Consider the following 14,760-nt stretch of genomic DNA (forward strand, 5'->3'; position numbering starts at 1 on the left):
ATGCAATGGTCTTTGGATGGGGTTGCAATTAGATGATCTTTGAGGTCCCTTTCAACCCAAGTCATTCTATGATTCTGTGAATAATAGATCTCAGAATGAGCGAACAGCAAGTTCAGATAGCATCAGTTTCAAACTGAGTTTTGTTTTTCATAAAGCTCTTTATGGACTGTGATGGACCAATTGAGACTTTGAACCTTGTATATCAAGTGAGATGCCAAAATGTGAGTGTAGAACATGCAGGAAAGTGTCAAGTTGTTTAGTGACAGTGTTGCTTTCTGAAGTTTTCTCTTGATTGAAGAGGTTCATGCAACTCTAAATGTATTTCCGTGCTGAGATGATGGTATGGCATATGTTTGGCTACAGTTCTAGGTTCCCTCTTTATTTTTTTAGGGGATAAAAAATAATCTCTAGTTAGTTTATGGAAGCTCAGAAGTTGCTAACTGTTCACAATGAAATTCTTCGTTCGTGAAGTCTAAATTTCTGTGCCCCAGTGGAAAACTGAGGGCCATTAACATTTCTGTCAAGTAGTCTTTTTTTGTAGCTAGAATAAATTGATGGAAACAAGATTTTCAAGGAATCTTAGGCAAACTTATTTTTTTACTTAATTGATTCTCATTGAGAGTAACAGAATGAAAGGAGGCTTATTAACACTTATTTTTATCATTTTTCTGTCTTTGTTTAACCACCTTTGCCTTTCTTTTGTGCTTATGCTTACTGCTATCTCACTGGCTAGATTTTCACACCAAGGCCGTGTGACTTGTTTGCTGATTCCAATGGGGTTTTTTCACCAAAGAAGGTTGGTTTACAGTAACTGTAGTGTATTTAAATCTAGTAAAACTTTAGATGATGAGCTCTTTAGCTGTTTGTATCAGTTGATAGTTCTAGATTTTCTTTTGACTTCAGTGAACTTTGCTGAATGAACACCTGGACTACATTGCCTGAGAAAAGCCATAGTTGATTCCACATCAGTTGCAAAATTTTACTTGAGCGCCCATTTCTACTGTTGGATATTCTGTATCCAAGTTTACTTTCCAAGGAATTGTTATGTTTTTAACTGAAGCCATAACTGTTCCCTCTTTCTTTGCTGTCTGAAATATCAACTAATCAGAGCCGTACTTCTGCTGTTAACTTTGTGAGGCTTTTCAGTGTTACAGGAGGTTATTTTGGAAGAGACGGATTATGGAGTAACCTGGATGTGCATAGCAAAACTGATGGATTATTATACTCTCTCCACAGCTGTGGGAAGAAACCTACAAGTAGCACTTCAATTCTTAATTAACCTTTCTTTTTCTGTTTCAGACTCCTCATCTTGTAAACCTTAATGAAGATCCACTCATGTCTGAATGTCTGCTCTACTACATCAAAGATGGTATTACTAGGTATGGGTTGGTATTAATATGCTCTGAAGTCTGGTTTGTTTGCTTAAGTTACTGTGCTGGAGGCACCTTGACATTAAATAATAATTGCTTCTTGAGTTATTCAGTTTCTGGGTATAAGTGAAGCATGGCATTTGCTGTACGTGAAAAAAGCACAGAAATGCATTTTCCCTTAAGTTTACTTTGTGCTTTGTAAGTAATTTCTATAGTCACTGCTTTGTTAGATATTTATTATTGCACTGGGCGGTAAAAGAAAGTAGAATATCCCTTGTAATATATAGTCAAACAAAAGGAATTAAGTACACTGGAAATGCCTTTGAGATTTTGGTAGTGGAGAATTGAAAGCCACAGTACTTGACAGAAGCAACCATATGACTGAGCGTTCAATTCATATAAATAAACTATTATCCATGCCTCTTCTGCTGTCTTATTGGATATAACACCTTCTTATCTTTGTAACAAATTAACTTTTCCATTTTTGTGATAGCTGTTATCTAGAAATGCTCAAACATTTGACTTAAGAATGGGCACATATCTTCATGCTTCTGGGGCTTAACATTGTAGACTTCTATGGATATTTCTGGGCTATATATAACTACAGAATTGTAGAAACTGTCTGACTTGCTCTTGAAATGTTTTCCATTCGACTCAGGGTTGGCCAAGCTGATGCTGAGCGAAGGCAAGACATCGTATTGAGTGGGGCTCATATCAAAGAAGAGCACTGTATCTTTCGAAGTGAGAGGAACAACAATGGTGAAGGTAAAAAATTACTTTTCCTAGCCAAGTGCTGCTGAGTTTTTTTATATCATTCTTTGCTTGTTACTTGGTTAGAGAATACTTAATTTAAATATTGGCACAAAATTCTCTTGTCTCAGCTTTGACTGCTTTCTTGAGTCTTGGTGGAACAAAATAAAATAGAGATAATATTCAAATTGCAGCCTTTTGATAGGTAACTGGTTTTGATTACCTGTAACCATGAAAATTCAAACAGAAAATACCTAGCAATAACTACCCCTTGCATTATTGAGTTATTGGTAACATTTATTATCTGGCGGAGTTTTACTTTTATTAAGCATTGTAGCATTGAGGAGTGATTCACTTGCATTTTAATGGGAATGGGTGTTAATGGGAAGAGTCAGAAAATGAGAAGTCTTTAGGGTTTGTACGCTTTGCAGTCTCTATACAGTGCTCTCTAAAGACTCATTTGTTGTTGCTTTCTTTGTAGTTATTGTTACTTTGGAGCCTTGTGAACGATCAGAAACTTATGTTAATGGCAAGCGGGTTGTGCAGCCTGTGCAACTGCGTTCAGGTAAGAAACGTTAGAATAGGTTGGTGTTTTCTTTTTGGACTCTACATCTATGAATTGTACATATGTGACATTTACGTCATTTGTAGAGAATGTTGAGTGCTATTAAAGTGCAGTAGTGCAAACTTCCTTAGAGTGCAGCTTTTAAACAGAAGTTACCATTTTTCTCTCAGTTGTCAGCAATTCCTTTTCCTTCATTCTTTGCAGTGCTAACTGTAAGCATACTTCAATATTCGCTGCCACGCAGCATCCTGCTTGTCCTTCTGCTTACCCTGATGTTATTCCAGTACATTCTTGCCCAAACCTATTGCCCTTGGCAGGCTCAGTGAGACAGAGCAGACAGACTGCCAGCTGCTGATGGAAAATTCCCAGCTTCCTGGCGAAGCTAAGATATGACCCTCTGCAGGAGTACAGCAGCTTCTCTTTGCTCTCATTAGATTTCATACTCAATCCTCTACAATCCTTAAGAAAGACATATGGGGAAAGAATTAGAGGGGAGGAAGGGACTTCCCTAAATTATAAACTTTAACCCATCTTTAACCAGTGGCTAAAAACAAACATCTCAATTTTTTTCCACAAAGTTATAACCAAGTATTTGCATGTAACAACGCATATTGACATCAGCACAAACCTGAAGTTGTTCTGTGCCTGCATGTGGCTCACACTGAAAATTGTGACTGTATCATTTAGTAATTACTTTGATTAAACTTAAAAAAATAATAATAATAATAATAAAAAAATGTTTTTCCTTCTTTCCTTCTGCATCTGGACAATTGACTTACCAGAAGAATTCGGATATGGCTTTTGAAATCATTAAAAGCTTGCATTTTGTCTATATTGACAAGAGCAATTCTGATTACTGTGGAGGTCTAGTTGCTAGAATGAGGTTCTATTTTTATTTTAACTGCATTAATATGTTGTATGGGAGAGCAGAGAAATTTTACTGTCGTCTCCATCTTTGTGAGTATTTTAAGTCCCTGGGATGTAGCAGAAAGATAATATTATGTTTCTTCAGCTCTTTCCTACACTAGTTAAAAGAAGCTATGAAATCCTTCCATAAATATTACTGGTTAGGACTCAAATTAATACACATAAAGCACATTTTTAAGAAAAATATGCGTTCCTATTTTGAAGTCAGACTTTTCTAGCTGAAGTTTCTGCTTAAGTGACTCTTGCCCATGTTTTGGTGGTGTCACTGAAAGAGAGGAATGGATTTCAATGGATATTCTATTTGTTCCAGCTGTGTTGCTCAGTGTCCAAGCCTGTCCTTTAATTTTTGATAAACCCATTCAGAACATTTGATTGGACCTCAGAGGGTGAAGCTGTCCTCTGTGAGCAGTGCTTTATATTACCAGTGGCTAGTTTTTTACAAACAAAATACTCTTGTTTTCCTTGTCACCTAGTAACTCAAATGTCTACTAAAATACTTACTGAGCAATCTTCTCTGTTGCTACCACACACGAAGATAAATGGAATGAATGATTCAGTGATGTTTTTTTAATTGCTTTGGAATCCTGAAAGAATTAATTTCTCTTGCTATTTTTAGGAAATCGTATCATCATGGGTAAGAACCATGTCTTCCGATTCAACCATCCAGAGCAAGCACGAGCAGAAAGAGAGAAAACTCCATCAGCTGAGACTCCCTCTGAGCCTGTTGACTGGACGTTTGCTCAGAGAGAGCTTCTGGAGAAGCAGGGCATTGACATGAAGCAAGAGATGGAGAAAAGGTATTAAAGGAACTAAGAATTTCTATTTGCAGCAAGAAAGATACAGCTGTTGGTTATGGGAGTGGTTTCAGTGGCAAACCTAAAACTGATGTCTGATGTATGTATGGAAGACTTCTAAGTGAGACTTCCAAAAATAAACATCGGAGTTACAGTATTCGTCATCTGTCAGCGTATTCCAGTGCTTGTTCTGCCATGTGTTGTCACTGCTACCTCTAGTGAAAGTTCAGAAAAATTCCTCAACCCTATTTGAGTGTTTCAGTTCTCTGCTTCTTTTTAAAATAAGTAAATAAATAAATGGATCCCATTTAAGCACCTGCCCTGAACTCTAGGCCCGATTGCATTGAAGGACTGCTCTGCAACATTTCGTTAGATTCACTTCTATAGCAGTCTATTAGACCTCCCCTCTGTAACAAATTAAGTCCTCTTAATTGATCGAAGGGGATTCTTAATCCCAGTCAGTTGTGATTTATTATTTATTTATTTTAGATTTTAAAGGGACAAAGAAGGCAGCTGTATAACAAAAAGCAATTCCTTCTAAATTGAACTATTGTTACTCTTGTTATTTTAAAATAGTGTAATTTAGTTCTATGTATAGAGTAACACCAACGTGAAAATGATGACCTCTTTGTCTACTTCTGTCCTTCTGTCTTTAGATTACAAGAAATGGAGATTTTGTATAAGAAGGAGAAGGAGGAAGCAGATCTCTTGTTGGAGCAGCAAAGGCTGGTATGTGTCCTTACTTCAGATTAACTATACCTTTGGCAAACAGTGATTCCTATCCTTGCTTATCTGAAAGTTTAGGAAACCTGCTTGGGTTGTCTGCACAATGCAGTTATCCCTTTGCTGTCAAATAATTGTTTATGATGAATTATGATCAGTGTGAGTGAGCTGCTTCATGTAAATTTGGGATTGTAATCGACAGCGAAGAGGTTTTAATCAGCCTTTCCTCGGGGCAGGTTGGGTTTCTTGAATTGTAGGCTTAAAGAAGGGCATTTCTATGCTCTTATGTTTTTTGAAGTTCCTGTTCAGTAATCTAATCTACTCCTGGGGATGTTTGCCTTGATTTTTGTTTTGGATCACCAGAAGGTACTAATTTTGTGCTGCCAAAGAGGTTCCTAGACCAGTTCTATGCTAGGTTTATTTTTTTGAATAATGTCTGAAAATGTTGCTGCATTGTGCATGTTTTAACCCTTTTCCCTTCCCCTACATGGTAAGGTTCTTAATGCTACACCTGCTGATGGTGGGGTTATGACTAGGGAACAAGTGTGCGAAGGGAATGCTAACTCATTCAGAAGAATGGGAATTCCACAATTTCACCTATTTCTTTAACAAGAAATCTGATAAATTTTCTGATATAGGAAGACCTCAGACTTTCAAGAAAAGTATGTTCTGAAGTTTATTGCAAATAGAAATGCGTGCAGTTTCCAAGCATTTAAAAATGTGCATGAGACCAGGGATGAAGTTTAGATTTCCTTAAGAAACCCAAGACTCCCGATTTTGCTTTAACTATATTAGTGTGTCTTTTAGTTAGAATTCAAATGTAATTGTGCCTTAACTACCATAGAAATTCCAAAATCACAGTCAATTTGTTTCTATTGTGAGTTTGAGGCTCCTGAAAACTTACTGTTAAATTGTATGCTGGGATTTAAACCTCTTAATGCTTCTTCCAGAAGCAGAGTGGAGCAGAGTACTGTCTTCCATATGTAGTAGCTACATCACTTTTATTTATATTGTACAGTGCACTTGAAGCTTTCTCCATTTCTAACGATTCCATTACAAGGGCCTAATCTCTTGAATGGAGAGGAGTTGCTGTAGACTTTGAGCCAAAGCAAACTTAGTTCAGAAAAGAGGCTGATGTGACACTATAAAGTTTCCTCAACTGTATAGTAAAAATTTGTGTAGCTGAAAGCATTGCTGCAAAAAACCAACAACAACAACAAAAAAACAATTAAGTGTTGACTGTGTCAGAGGAGATACAAGTCATGCAATTTCATCCCTTCAATTGTGATGACTGGCACACATAAAGCTGCTGAATGAATTCCACACGTGAGAATTGTCTGTCTGGGGATCTGCTGCAAATCAGACTGTGTTGATATGAGCTTTGTGAAGGGAGATTTGTTACCCCATATACTCATGATTAGGGGAAGATTATTTAAATAGTTTTCTGTCTAATACCATACTGTAGTTACTATTTTCTTTAAGCTTGTTATGATTTTTCTGATCACTTAATGGGCAAAGGTGAAAGACAATCCATCCCTCATGCATTACCAGTGCAGTTCCTGAAGGGCAGGTTTCCTAGCTTTGAGAATCGTAATAAATGAGATCACTGGTCTGTTGATCAGAATACTGCTTTTCACACTGCTTAATGAGAATGCTCCAGATGACAGCTAGACTTCTTGACACATCCTTGTCATTTGTGTCACTGTAAAGAGAGACTCTGCAGAGTCAGGAATGGACAGGATTGGTGGCTTACAACAGCAATCAAATAGTGATTGGGAAGTCTGGGGGTGCCTTCCAATTGTTCTGTTGCTGTACTTAACAGTTACATTACCACAATATCCAGCTACTCTCAGGTCCTTTATCTTACTACTGTACAAGATTTATTTTGAAATACTTATATTTCATATATATTATTATTATAAGAATATATTATATTCTTCTTGTTCTGAATGGAATTAGAATCTTGGATCTAAGATGCTGGCTAATTCTGTTTACCAAACTGTTTTGGTTTTGTCTGGAGATGCCAACAAACTAGGGAATTAATTTATAGTTACATGCACTGTACAAAAAAGACAATTTTTGGAGGGCAAGGGCTACTATTTCCAATGAACATAGTGCCTTGCTGGCATTACATGGAAATAGAAATAATCATTCACCACTTTCCAAGTGGAATGTGAAAAGGTGTTTAGTAGAACTAAAATTATCTTCCTGGCTTTCTTGGTCATTATGCCTTTGCAGAGACCACTTAGTCTTAGAGTATGGGTATGTGCTTACATTAATTAGTTTGGTTAATCTCTGAGCGCGTGTAAGACGAAGTCCACATAGATGTCTCTTAATCATCTTTTTATATGCAACGCATCAATTTACCCATCAATAATAGTACGGTAATTTTGTAACCTATAAGAATAATCCTGTGGAACTCATGCCTTAATGTTTGAGTAGTTTGTGCTTTGCCTTTCTGGACCTCTTTTTGAGTCTGCAGTTTGTACCGTGTTTTCCTCCAGGGCATCATTCATTTCCACTGCAGTATGCAGTTTGTTAGATGCTTTTTGCTTAGGCTACAATTTTGTCAGCTGTAAAATCATGAGGAGTTTGTTCTGTTTCTAGTCTGATGTTTTGACCAAGAGTGGTAGAAGTTGTTCTTAAATATTGAACATACATAAGGTCAAAAGTGTCCTCATTCAAAAAGTGAATCCTAGGCTGTAGAGCTTGTTGACCACAGGGCAGAACGATACTCCCTACTCCCTTTCACTGTTCCTGAGACAAATTATACTGTATTCCCCATTCTGTGTGCCCTTCTACCAGGAACCTGTGGCTTGTAGTCAATGACCTGGGTTTCCTTTGGTTTTAGAGTATCTGGCAGTTACTGTTCCTGAATTCTTGTGTATTATAACTCAGTGTGAAAATAGGGACACTAGGGGTTCATTAGAGACTGACTGCTGTATTTAATTGAAGATAACGTGGGTTCTAGTGGATAACACTAATACATAGGACATTTTTACTTGTTCAAGAGATATTTTAAATTAGTAATTCCTTTGGAAAAAAAGTAGTCTGACTTTAATTCCTGGTGGTAGTAAGCAATAATGGGGGATATGCTTAACTTTGGTGCAGTATACCTGAACAGACATTCCTAGCATATGGAAACCTGAAGCACTGCTCATTCCAAATCATTTAGCGAAAGATGGAAAACTTGTAACGAAGAAGCAAATCCAGCATAACTCTTAGCAAGTGTGTGGAGGCTCCAGGCTCTAGGGTGTGAGAAGAGGACAAGTCAAGGATATAAAATTGAGAATTTGTGTTAAAACAATTGAAATTAAAAAACAAAAAAGTTACTACTGCTACATTCTTCTGAAACTCATTCTTCGGACAGTCAAGACCCGTTTGTTTTTTTAAAACTAAACAAGGTGGCAAATGGAAAACAAACACCTCTGAAACTCTGGTTCTGGATATCCTTTTAGCTTGTAGCAAGTCTTGAAGTATGAAACACTGTCTTCACCTGTCCTAGTGGCACTTACAGTCCTTTTAACACTGAACCTTTCGGCTGCTTCTGTTTCATTTTTTCTTATCGTCTAACCCTTCTCTGGCTGCTGTTGTAGTGAAGCGGATTCTAAACTTGAGCATCCCTGCAACTATGTGCAACGTTACTAACCAGTGTTAACCCGACTTACTCTGGCTGCTCATGACATCTTCTATGATGGCTGTTACATTCACCTACCTGGGGAGGATTTGCTGAAAGAAGCAACAGCAGTAACCAAGGCAAATGTGTGTGGCGGGGATTTGCATGTCCTTGTAGCATGTGTGAAGTGCAGTTTTCACTTGGTTTTTATTTTTAGTCAGGAACTTGTTTTTTTTTTTTTCTTGTTGCATATATAAAGATTTTTGGAAGGGACTGGGAGGGAAGAGTTTAGATTACCTGATATTTTGAGCTGATAAGATTTCTAAGTATAATGTTAATTTAGCGAAGAGATCCAATTTTGACAGTCCATGACTCTCGAAGATGTGTTTATGTCCTAACACTCAATCTTCAGGGACTGCCTTATCACTTGTTCTATTTTGATTTTTGATTTAGTTTTCTTTGCCTGCTACTTCTTGTTTAGCTTTTCCATTTTCTTACAATTTTAATTTTGGTTATTTTGGGGCCACTTCTTGATTTTTGTTTTTCCAAAGGATGCAGACTCTGATAGTGGGGATGATTCGGACAAGAGATCGTGTGAGGAGAGTTGGAGACTGATCACTTCCCTGAGAGAGAAGCTGCCCCCCAGCAAGCTCCAAACCATTGTAAAAAAGTGTGGCCTCCCCAGCAGTGGGAAGAAACGAGAGCCTATTAAAATGTACCAGATCCCCCAACGTCGACGCCTTAGCAAAGACTCCAAATGGGTTACCATCTCAGACTTAAAGATCCAGGCTGTGAAAGAGATATGCTATGAGGTAGCGCTCAATGACTTCAGGCACACTAGACAGGAGATTGAGGCTTTGGCCATTGTTAAAATGAAGGAGCTTTGTGCCATGTATGGGAAAAAAGATCCAAATGAGCGTGAATCGTGGCGAGCTGTTGCCCGTGATGTCTGGGATACGGTAGGAGTTGGAGATGAGAAAATTGAAGATGTTATGGCCAACGGTAAAGGAATAACTGATGTGGATGACCTTAAGGTGCATATAGACAAGTTGGAAGATATTTTGCAAGAAGTGAAGAAACAGAATAACATGAAGGATGAAGAGATAAAAGTTCTTAGAAATAAGATGCTGAAAATGGAGAAGGTGTTACCTCTGATAGGGTCTGCGGAGAAAGCTCAGGCAGCTATGGCTAACGCTAAGTCTCCAAACTCTGCCGGTGTAGCGGATGTGGATAAGAAGCCCACAGATGACTTAAGAAGAAGTGACAATGATGAACTTGCTAAAGAGGAGCGTGTTTCTCAGCTAATGGCAGGCGACCCAGCCTTCAGACGTGGGCGATTACGTTGGATGAGGCAAGAACAGATTCGATTTAAAAATCTGCAGCAGCAGGAAATAGCGAAACAGCTTCGTCGACAGAACATGCCTCACCGATTTATCCCGCCTGAAAATCGCAAGCCCCGGTTTCCTTTCAAAAGCAACCCCAAACACAGGAACTCGTGGAGTCCAGGCACTCATATAATTATCACAGAGGATGAAGTTATTGAGGTTAGAATTCCGAAAGATGATGATAAGAACAAAGATGAAAACAAAGAAAAAGAAAGTAGAGGTGCTTCTAAAGACCCTCAGCAGCTGTGGAATCTTTATGGCCCCCAGAGGAATCAAGAGAATATCCAGATTAACAGGCAGCAGCTGAACACGCAGTCACAGCCTAGCAATCAGCAACAGCCATCGCCTCAGTTGCGCTGGAGAAGCAATTCTCTCAACAACGGCTCTCAAAAAACCTTGCGGCGTCAGACCTCGGGCTCGTCGGAATCCCTGTGCAGCGGGCAGCAGAACCCAGACCTGCAGACTTTCCAGCAGAAGCGGCACATCCACCAGCACCGCCAGCCTTACTGCGGCCACGGCACTGGAGGCGGTGCGGAAGGCAGTGCAGCAAACTCCCACCCCAAACAGACTGAGCGGCCTAACCACTACAGTCAGTTTGTGACACCCCCGCGGATGAGGCGCCAGTTCTCGGCACCTAACCTCAAAGCGGGCAGAGAGACCACAGTCTGAGCAGTTGGCCGAGGCTAGTCTTGGGGAGGAGAGAAGCAGGGGCAATGCTGGCTTCTTTCAAAACAGCCAGGATTGGCTTTGCTTCTGTCTTGGGTTTGGCCAGGTCGAACTTGAGTAATTTGGCACAAGGTACCGGCCCAAGAGCCCGTTTGGTTTGCATGTGACTTGGTGCAGTCCTAACAGCATCGATGGGAAGAAAATTGTGAAAAATTGTAAGCACATTCTCCATAGACTAGAAGATTTGGAGGGAGGGACGTGGATGGGAGAACTCCTCTGCTAGCACATATACCAATTTTTTTGTGTGTCTTGCAGTATTTTTCTAATGTTGAAAATATTGTCTGGAACTTACAAAGTACTGCCTTCCTCCTGTGTTTTATGTAGACAATCAAAAGAGGAATTTAGTTTATAGCATTGAATGTTTCTTGTGCCTTTTTTCTTTTTTTTTTTCTTGTTTGAAATAAGGAAACTGACCATCTGTGTTTAAATTGATCTGGCTCTTCAGTACAGCATTTTCCACTCTTAACTCAAATTCTTAATAATTGTCTATAAACCAAAAGTTGGTTGACAAGATGTGGCTTTTTGTGTAGAGGAAGAGCTGTTGGGCCACAACAGTCCTGAGCAGGACATGGTTTTGTCCTTCTGCTGAAGTTCATAATCGTTGGTATGAAATTGCTGTGACAGTTAAACTTGTCTGAATGGAATTTTATGTCAGAATATATATATGATAGAAGCAATATTTTGGAAATAAGATTTTTCTAATTCCCATCGCATCTCTAAGTGGAATAGTTTGTAATGATTACACGGGGTTGTGGAAAGGAACTGGGATTTTTTTGGTTCTCTGAATTGGTGCAGAAAGAAACCTCATAGAGCTATTTCTTACTTTAGGTTTCCCGTTTTCTTGGGCTATGAGTCTGGGGATACTCTTGAAATAGTTATTCATAGGAAGATGTATAGAATGCTACTTCGAATTGGCTGGGATAAAGACAGGAGAACAGAACTGTTTCATCCTAATGTGGTACCTCATCTTAGTGCCTTTGGTCTTGGATTTATACCCCTCTTTCAAGACTTGTTTTAACCAAGGAGAAGGTCACATTTAGGAGAGGATAATATTAGTTTTCCTTCTCACCACACTCAGAGTGCAAGTTAGAAATTTGGATATCTATTTTAATCTGAAGCCTCTGTAATTGCGAGTGGTTTTCCATAAAACAAATGCTTGCAGATCTCACTTCAGATTGTTTCAAACAAATTACAGAACAGATGCTAATTAAGGAATAACTTATACAAGTTTGGGGTTTCGTCCCAGTTTTAATTATAAGTCTCCTTTCTTTCTGAATTTCTGAAAGTGCAAAACAAAATCAAATGTATTTCTGAGAATCAGTGGGCAAAATGTAAGCCAATCTAAAGCTTTGAGGAGAACTTATTTTTGCTGTTAACTTGGAAAAAAAAAAATAATTAAAAACCCACCGTGGCTGCTATGCCAGATTTGGTGAGATTGATCCACTTTGCAGTGCGTTTGTACAGCTGAATGACTTGTGCTATTTTGCACGAATATCCTTGATTTACTTGAGGTTGCTTTTTTTTGATTGAAATAGGAGCCCTCCTGGTAATTGTTACTTCTACGTGCTTCAACATAGCTGAAGAAAAGTAGGAAGTGCCTCAAGCTTACTTTCCTTCTTGTTTTTGTTCCTTGTCCTACTTTTTTTTTCCCCAACTGTGCACGGTATGGGTGCTGGTTGTAACACATGGCAGCCATGCATCGTTTGTGTATTGTTTAATCAAGTGTTAACACTGCAGCCTCTGCACACGTGTTACTGATAGAATACTGCCCTCTGACACAGGAGATCCGCAGTCAGTCCTCTGACGGCCCTGCCAGAATGATCCCACCATTTGGGATGGGCTTGTTTTCCCCTCAGCTTTAATTTGTTCACCTATGGCGTTGCAGTTTGCATTTGTCTCATGCTTTATCCTACTTGAACAAAGTAATTAAAACATCGTGTCCAAAATTGCCTTGATTCTTCAAGTGAAACCTTGTAGATGAGCAATACTTCGAGCCTGAGACAAACTTGCAAAATGACATTTTGGGCTGCAAGTACCATGCTGCTGCCTTTCTGTTGAGGGTTTTGTTTTAGCAGTGCACTGTACTTTACCCCTGAGGTGCACAGAGTTCTCTTTCACATCCTCAGGAAGGCTTGGGCTCTTTTAAAGTGTGGAAAATCCTTTCAGCTCTGTAGGAATATGTGATTAGGGGTGCATTAAGTGGTAAGAAGAACAAATCAGTATTTTCTTGTCTCGTTTGTTGAGGATTGTGGTTACCTCTGCAAAGTCACCACATGATTTGAGGTCCACACAAGCACACGTACTGACATGAGACTGAAACTCCTGCTATTTGTTGCTTAAATACTGAAGGTTTGTTTTTTTTTGCCAACGTTTGAGAAGAAATACCTCTAAGTGTCTGAATGGTGGTAACAAAATGAACAGTAGGTTACCATCAATCTGCTGTCCCCACTGCTTTAGTGCAGAGCTGGAGGAACAGCCACAGCCCTGCTTGTGTTCTTGTCTTGTGGTTTGATGACAAAGAAATAGGAGCAGTGGTTGTCAGGATGGAGTCCAGCCTGCTCAAAGGAATCAGCTTTCTTCCTGGGTTTTAGAAGGATACGATGCAAGTGAAACTTGGCAAAAAAAAAATCCTTTAAAATAATTAGCCCCTTTTAGAATGGAGTATTAAGTAAAATGAAGTGCCTCGTCTTAAAAGGGAAATGGTGTGAGAACTCGTGGATCTCCTTGTAGTGATCAGAGATACGCACACTTCTCACTTTTATTTGCCCCAGTAATGCAGAATGAACACTACTGCAGCTGCTTGCATAGAATACTGTGTGAAAAGGCATTCAGGTTAATGGGAATGTTGCATCCATGATGGAGTGCTGTTTTAGTAAGTTTGATCGCCATTGCTAAGTGCTGATGTGCTGTGTGCTTTGGCAGCTGGCTAATATCCACTTGTGTGCTTTGGCAGCTGGCTAATATCCACCTGTGCCATAGTGATCGTTTCTTAAATATCCTTTAAGACTCACTAGGAACATGTGGATTAGGGGTTGGGTGGGGAAATGCATGCCACTAATGCTCCTCTGATTGACTTTAACATCCTTTCTCATGCCATGTGAATGCAGGGATCTGTCGAATTAGAGGATGCTATTTTTATCAGTGCGTTCAGCACGGTTTCAATATTTCTCTCACTGTTTGTCCTTTATCCCTTATATGTTAAAAGTTTGTCCTTCATACTTTTTATGTTGAAATTTGACTTTGACACTATCCTTTGAAACTCTTCAGAAGCTGCCAAATAAGAATTCTATGCTGTGTGCCCATTTGTACTGTAAAGAAAGCAGTGAACTGCCTTTGGATTAAATGGGATTTTCAGATCTGTCCATTGTTTTAAGAAAAAAAACAATTTTTGGATTGTCTTAAGAGCAAGGATCTGCCTCGTGAAAAGCAGAACTGGTTTGTATTGTAACAAGTGCTCTTTCAATAAACTATGAAATACTCTTGTAAGTGTCAGACTTGTCTCAGTGAAATGGAAATGAAACTTGCAAGCTTGGCCTGATTTTGTCTTGTCTTGGGGTTGGTTTTGTTCTAGCTCAGTTAAATGTAAGGTTTCCTTTATTGTTCCTCAGTCTGATTCTTGTAAATCTGTCCACCTTGAAGTTTCTGCTGTAAACTTATGAGAAAAGAGCTTACGAAGATTTGCATCTACTGTTGCAGTTTATATAAAAAAAAGAATAATGGCAGTGCAAGCAGTTGTAAGTCATGCTGCTCTTCAGTGTGATCCCATTGCAACATATTATATGCTGTTTGTCCAAATCCTGGAAGAAAATGCAGAGCTGGCTATTTGAAATAGGCTTTTTTGTGTACTTCAATTATGGGAGGGACTTGAATACATCCCAGTACCTCTAAAGACACCACCTGGGTC

General features: G+C 39.0%; 1 protein-coding gene across 25 annotated transcripts in view; it reads left to right on the forward strand.

The window, feature by feature from the left end:
- The window catches only part of KIF1B (kinesin family member 1B), an 85,041-nt gene that overhangs the window by 35,828 nt on the left and 34,453 nt on the right, over positions 1-14,760 (forward strand). For 24 of the 25 annotated variants that reach the window (XM_040651332.2, XM_040651334.2, XM_040651340.2 and 21 more), the window contains 5 exons: positions 1,300-1,379; positions 2,029-2,135; positions 2,602-2,685; positions 4,229-4,409; positions 5,063-5,135. In XM_040651332.2, coding sequence (XP_040507266.1) covers positions 1,300-1,379; positions 2,029-2,135; positions 2,602-2,685; positions 4,229-4,409; positions 5,063-5,135 — 525 coding nt within the window. Of the gene's footprint in view, positions 1-1,299; positions 1,380-2,028; positions 2,136-2,601; positions 2,686-4,228; positions 4,410-5,062; positions 5,136-9,296; positions 14,343-14,760 lie in introns of those variants that run through there. The other variant, XM_417608.8, reaches the window with a different exon arrangement.

Source organism: Gallus gallus, chromosome 21, assembly GCF_016699485.2.
Source record: "Gallus gallus isolate bGalGal1 chromosome 21, bGalGal1.mat.broiler.GRCg7b, whole genome shotgun sequence".
In the NCBI taxonomy this organism is placed as follows: Eukaryota; Metazoa; Chordata; class Aves; order Galliformes; family Phasianidae; genus Gallus; species Gallus gallus.